This window comes from Falco peregrinus, chromosome 1 (assembly GCF_023634155.1).
Source record: "Falco peregrinus isolate bFalPer1 chromosome 1, bFalPer1.pri, whole genome shotgun sequence".
Classification (NCBI taxonomy): Eukaryota; Metazoa; Chordata; class Aves; order Falconiformes; family Falconidae; genus Falco; species Falco peregrinus.
The window spans coordinates 49,890,034-49,896,610 of NC_073721.1; the positions used below are offsets into that span (position 1 = coordinate 49,890,034).

The following is a 6,577-nucleotide window of genomic DNA, read 5'->3' on the forward strand; positions in this document are numbered from 1 at the left end:
GTGACTAGAAAAGCAAAAGATGATTAATAAAGTGGGAATTCAGCTATACAGTGACCTTGTAATCTTCAGCGTGTTTCTGTTTATAAAATCACTGTATACCTCACTGGGGCCTCACCAAAGTACATTCTCTGTCCTTGCTATCACTGTTTGACAAGAATGATGACAAAGGGGAACGTCTGTATCCAGTTTTCTGAATTTCTCTCCCTTTTCCTTTTAGACCTGGTTAAGAAGTTACATAAAGCTGTTCCAGGCTCCATGCCAGCGCTGCGGAAAGTTTCTGCAGGATGGCCTGCCACCCACGTGGAGGGATTTCCGAACACTTGAAGCTTTTCATGATACTTGCAGGCAATAGTAGCCCAGCCGTTGGTAACACGAGTGAACAATCAGTTGGGCTTGGAGTAGAGCTGATGGTTTCATGGGTGGTTCCGTTCCTGAACCTTTCGTCCTGTGCTAAGTAGGGAGGTTGTGCTGGTAACATTTGACTCTTTTCAGCCTGCAAGGCACATGTCAGACTGATGCATTTTGGAGAACACGGTAAGAAGCTGTGTATGATTGCTTGATGCTTCCGAGCTGAAGTGATGTGTCTGGGGAGGTCTGGCAGTGATCATCGTTATTGTAAACCTTAATGAAAATATCTGTGTACAGTTTGCGCTTGGTGACAGAGTTTGCAATGTGGAAGACTTTTATAAGCTCAAAATAAATTTTGTATTCCAGAGTTTGTGCTATATATTTCATTATTTGATCAACAAAATCCTTGGGTTTGCTGTGGATTTTTCAATGCTGCTCTTTTTTCTTTTTCTTTTTTTTCTTTTTTTTTTTTTTTTTTTTTTTAGAAATACTGGAAACATTTAAACATGCATGCTGATGTGATGGGGGTGGTTGTTGCAAGGCTTCTTATCTGACTGCTGGGTTTTTTTTCTGGAAGAGATTATGGCATTGATTAAACATGGAATTTCAAAGGCCTGTGGCAGCTTGGAAGATGCAGTGTACTTTCTAAAGCAGGGGGAAACAGATGTTTCCCTTTACTAAAATTGTAATGAAAAATGCTAGCAAAATCTGTGTGTATTAAGTGGTTAGAAAATGTGTGATGAGCAGTGACAGTGTGTATAATTCATCATGGTTCAGAAATGAAAGTAGTAAAACAATTCAGCCCTAAACACAGCTTCTGCAGTGCAGAGATGTACAGCATGTTTCCTAAATGATTTAAAATGTACATGCAACATGCCAGCGAAGAGGAAGATCCCTCCCAGGAACAGTTGCACTTGGGATAGGTGGGAGTATTCGGCTTCTGCGAGCCTCAGCCATCATTATCTTCGCCTAAAGACGGGAAGGTCCCTAGTCCCATCCCAGCTGAACTCTCGCTGCCCTGGGGCTGGAGCAGGTTAAGTGTCTTCTCTGGTATTTTCTTGAGGCCTGTGAGTTTCATCTGTCATCTCCTCACAGCCAGTTTGATTGATTCTGCTGTCATTCCCACTAGCACACTCTTGTTTCTTTTACAAGCCACAAAGGCTTGGGTAATAAGGTTGCTTTTGGGAGCTGGTAAGGGGAGGTCTGGAGGAGCTTTGTCACTCAGTTAATTTTCAAATAAATCGACACTAAGGTACAGTGCTGCAGGCTAATTTTTGAGCTTCCTTCTGCCTGTGTGAAAAGCTTCTGTGGCAGAAAGGAAAAATGCTCGTCTCGGAGGCTTTGGCAGTGGCAAAGTTTGGTTTGGTTTTCAGCAAGGAACGCTGGGTGAAGTTAATCAGATTTAGTATAGAGAAGGGGATAGGGAGGACACAAAAATGGGGCAGGAAGGGGAGGGACCCTTTTTTTGGCAGCTGATTGAAATAAGGGGTTCAGAGACTTTAAAGCACTTGTTTAATTTAATTTGACTCTACAGCATTTATGAAACAACCTGTTCCTTAGCTGTGGAAGCTGAAAAATGAAGAAGCTTGAGTATCACCCTGTATTTGCATGATACTAAGTTAACTGTGTTTGCTGGTAACGTAAAAGACTGAGCTCCCAAAGGCAGCAGCTTCTTCCTGCGAGGACAGCGTGTGATGTGGGAATTTCAGCTTTCTGGCTGTAGAAATCTGTGCAAGACTGGCTCATATAAAAGAGGAACTTGAAAGAAAATACGTGTTCGTGACTTCCTTTGGAGATGCAACATTGTGTATGAAGAATGAGCATATTCTTCTTTGAGGGTGTTGGTAAGTGAGATCTGATGCTTTTTTTTTCCAACTTGTTTTGGTTATTCCTAATCACCAAACAGGTGCATTGCCGTAGCAGTGGGATAATGGCCATTTCACACCCAGCTGCAGTGAAGTTACCTACTGAAAACTTTCCGCACTATTATCTGACCCAAGTAGCCTTCTCAGTACAAAGATCACCCAAGACAGAACAGTGTGTGCATCTTGGATGAGAGAGCGCCTTGTAAATAAGCAGCACTGCTATCTGTCCTGTTACTGTGCTAATTAAAGCCCTGGGTTTCTGATAGTGTAAGCATTTTTTTTTTATTAATAAAAAGGTCATAATATGATATCCAACCTGCTTCAGGCACTGCTGTCTGCTCCGTTCTGTTTATACTTAAATAATGGTGTAGAACGCAAATCCTGAAGTTCACAGAAGTAGTTTATGTGGAATCGTGTCTTGGCACTTGGAGATAATTAGTTGCAGAAAACAGCATCAGCCAGTCTTTGTGTTAATTGAGCCTGAAATTTTAAACCTGTAATTGGCGAGCCGGATGAAGAGGCATGAAATTCACTTGTAGGTACCTCAGAACAGAAATACTTGCCTTACAGAAGCGCCACGCAAACGCGTTTGTCACGTTCCTTCCCCCAGAAAGCTGCGGCAGAGGGAGCCTTCCCCCTCGCAGAGGCCCTGGCAGCAGCGCTGGTTTCTGTCCCTGCAAGTCCTCAGTGCAACAGGGTGGAATATTTCCATTTGGGGGAGTGGAATTTAACTGTCTAAATTCTAAAGCCTCCGAACTTCAGCGGTCTGGATGCAGTATGTGCGTGTCTCTGCTTCCTGCCCTGAAGCTCCGAGTGCTCGCGGCCGGTGCCGGATCGCCACGGCGAGGTGGGATTCCAAGGCAAGCAGGATGCCTTGGAACGCCGAGTTTTGTGTGTGAGGAACAGAAACCGGGAGATCTCTTCTGGCTAAAAAGCTATTCTCACAATACAGTGTTTTGGTGTTCTTCTTCCTCAGCTTTGCAGCTTGGGTACTGGGTGTCACTATTTTTCTTTTCCACCCTTGGTTAAAAGGGATGGGTGACAAAAGCGGTTTAATTGCAGGGTGAGCGACCTTGGGGTTTTTTAATCATTGGAGTTTGTTGCAGCTTAGAAAACAGCTCAGATCTAAGGCACACAGCAAGGACCATGATCCCTAAGGAGGAGTTGGCTCTCACCTCTTCTACAGCACCTTCCAGAACTGCATTTCTCCTGGTACCTATTTCTGCAAGGCAAGCGCCGCTGCAGAGTGAGTGGCAGCCCGATGGAACAGAGAGAAAAGGAAACTAATCTACATGCAGAGACAACAGTGCTGCTTTTAGTGGCTCAGGTGGTCTGTGTTACAGAGCTGCATCGTTCCAGCACTGTTGTTTATAGTGCAACAGTACATTAATCTCACCTAATACTGCAGGAAGAGTCGTTGCCTCACCCTGGTTAGTATTGTCTTGGTATCACTTACCCTCCTTGGAACGCGCCGCCTTCTATTGCATCCCTGATGTGGAGAAATCCCATTTTTATTTTCCCATGTGCAAACCCCACCTACTGCGCTTGTGGCGCTTGCAAGTGCTAAAGGTTACAAAATCCATCTTTTTGCTAAGAAAGCAACTTAATTAATGTGAAATTTTCTCTCGTGGAGGGAACCTGCAGCAGATACGCAGTGCATATTGCAGCCAGCTCCCCCCTTCCCTCCCAGCACCCCTCCCCAAACCACTTTAATTTCTCTGCCAATATTGGACAAATGTAACAGGCTGACTTTTTAATTTTCTACTCCCAAGTCTCCCTTGTCCCCTCATGCATTTTTCATCACAGCTCATGGCTCCCTCCCTGCCTGCCCTGTGAACAATATTGATCGACTGATTAAGCCATCAAGCTATAGCAAACAACTTTAATTTTCTAACCAAAGCCTTTCAGTTCTCTTCCTTTTCTTGCGTATTTGTTACCTTCTTCAAGTTTTTAATGTCTACTTGGAAACAAATACTTTTTTTTTTTTTTTAATTAGTTCCTAGGTTATTTGGGAGCTACACACCACCAAGAGCAATCCACATTAAAATATTAACCCAGGAAATGTAATAAGAGCGGGATGTGCTAGGTACGGTTCTGTGTTTCAAAGCCAGAATCGTTCCTGCCCAAGCTTTTGGAGCAGGGCTTGTAGAAGACCTCGGGTGCTTGTCTTTTCCCTTTGGTCTCTCCCAACAGCCCTAAGCGTGGCTGGGAAGCACGGAAGCAGCGCACAGCACCCCTGGCCATACCTGCAGCGCTCAGGCTCTGGGTGCCGGGCTGGGCTTCTTCAAGGTCTTGGATCACAAATTAACATTCCGGCTCAACCCACCAAAGGCTCGTCAGGTTTCACACCCGCTGCTGCCTGCGTGCTCTGCACGCCGCAGGAGTTCCTGCAAGCGCGTACATGAGAGCCGGGTTGTCTCCTAGGATGTTTTTAAGCCGTGGGGATGATGAAGTGAAAGGGGATTGACCCGACCTGAAGCTCAGGGCTGGCACATGGGTAGCAGCACCTTTCTGGCAAACTCAGTGCATGTGGTTCCAGTGAGGCTTGTCCGAATCGTTCTGTGGGTTTGCAAATTGCTTTTCAAGGTAAAAACGCAGCTTAAATATCAGGATATTGGGGTTTCAGTGGAAGCCGTAGGGCTTTGTGCTGTGCGGTGGTGCTGCAGTCCTGTCTTAGGTGCTGGTCCTTTAGGTAGCACTGAGCCATGAGCGCACAAGTGGGGAATTGCAGCATGTGCTGGGGGTCCTCATTTCCAGCGCTGGCTCGACTGTTTGTTCTGATGTCTCCAGATCTGTGAATTATGGAGACAAGCAAAACCTTCCAAAGGAACCAGGCCGCAATGGATGGAGGTAGTGCCAGGACCAGGCGTCTTTACAGCCCTGTAACTGCCCTGTGACCGGTATTTCTACCAGTATTTAGCTGGGAATCAGTGGCTCCTTGCTCTGTACCCATACGCACAAATTGCTGAGCCCCTGGAGGTGGGAGATGTGGCTCCACGTGCTTCCAGCGAGGTGGTTGAGCTGGAGGCTCAGCTGTCTCATTCAATAGCTGTTACCCACTGTGGCTTGGAAACCTCCAATATTGCTGCTGCCGCCCGCACCACCCCTGTGTGGCCTCAGCGCAGACTTGTGCTGTGGCTGTATATGTATATGTGTATGGCTATGGCTGTAGTTGACATACGTGCAGTAATGTGACAGATCAGCCCCAGCCAACTCTTAACGCAGGGCTCAGCGGTGAGTTCAGCACCTGAACATACATCCTGGGCTGCTCCGTCGGGGCTGAACCTCACAGCCCGTGCCAAAGTCTCCGGTTCCCCCCGTGTATCACGGGCGCACCGTTGCTGGGCAGAGCTTGTGTTCTGAACTCACCCGGTGCCCTTCAGAAGGGGAGATTTTCTGCAGGTGAGGAGGGGAAGGGTCGGCTTTGGCTGGGTTCCTTACCAAGCTGGCTGTTTTGCCCGTGGTCACATTGGTCAGAAGCAGCCGGGCTGTGGATGGAGTTGGCTGGTTAGTGAGCAACAGCCCCAAAACAAAGCTGCCTCGGAATTGTCAGGGTTTGTGTCCCCTCTCTTGCTTTGATGTCTTTCAGTATCAGATAATTAGTTCTTATAAAGACGTATACGTGTCGTGAACTTGTTAGAATTTTTCAGGTTCTTTTTTTTCTTCCCTTTTAAACCCAAGTGATCAAAACGAGAGACATCTCCAGATGTGCTCCGTGTTAACATGAGGAGAGCGGCAAACCCTGGGGGAGGTCAGGGGTGTATGCCTTTCCGTCAGCCAGGGGTTTTTTATCATACAGCATTTTATCCTCTGTAAAGTTCAACAGCGGCACTAATACCTGATTACCAGATTTGTGTCAAAAAAATGAAAGGAGATTAGAAAAATGAAGTGTGGCGTAGGAGTGTAAATGGTCCTTTATGTTGGACTGTGAGAACCCAGGGGCACCTGAGCATTTTATTTACTTTTTTATGTTAATAAGGAGGCTATTTTAGAAAGAGAGTCCTTGTAGTTGGTAATAGAGGAGTTTGTGCTGATCAAAAAGTTCCTGTGAAAACCAGAGGGTTGGGCTCAAGGACGGAGATGTTTTGTTATTCAGGTGCTGGGAGAACTCGTCTGGGGTTTAAAGATGGCCACGTGCACCACGAGTGGGCCTGTCCTTGGCCAACATCTCCAAGAAGTTCCTGCAGGTCAGCTGAGGAATATTTCCAGAAAACAACAAATATGTGAAGAATATTAACGGTGAGATAATTTTGAATTTGTAAGAACCAACATTTGCGTGGAGAATGCAATGATAAGAGTTACAATCTTGAAAGAGTAGCACACGCTGGGACTGCTGTGCCCAATTGCAGTTAACCCATGGTGCC

At 46.1% G+C, this 6,577-nt stretch overlaps 1 protein-coding gene across 1 annotated transcript in view; it reads left to right on the top strand.

Annotated features, from left to right (window-relative positions):
• The window catches only part of MED27 (mediator complex subunit 27), a 94,130-nt gene extending 93,415 nt beyond the window's left edge, over positions 1 to 715 (top strand). Inside the window, exon 8 of the mRNA XM_005231209.4 lies at positions 218 to 715. Coding sequence (XP_005231266.1) covers positions 218 to 352 — 135 coding nt within the window. The 3' untranslated portion in view covers positions 353 to 715. The remainder of the gene's footprint in view (positions 1 to 217) is intronic.
• The last annotated feature ends 5,862 nt before the right edge of the window (positions 716 to 6,577 follow it).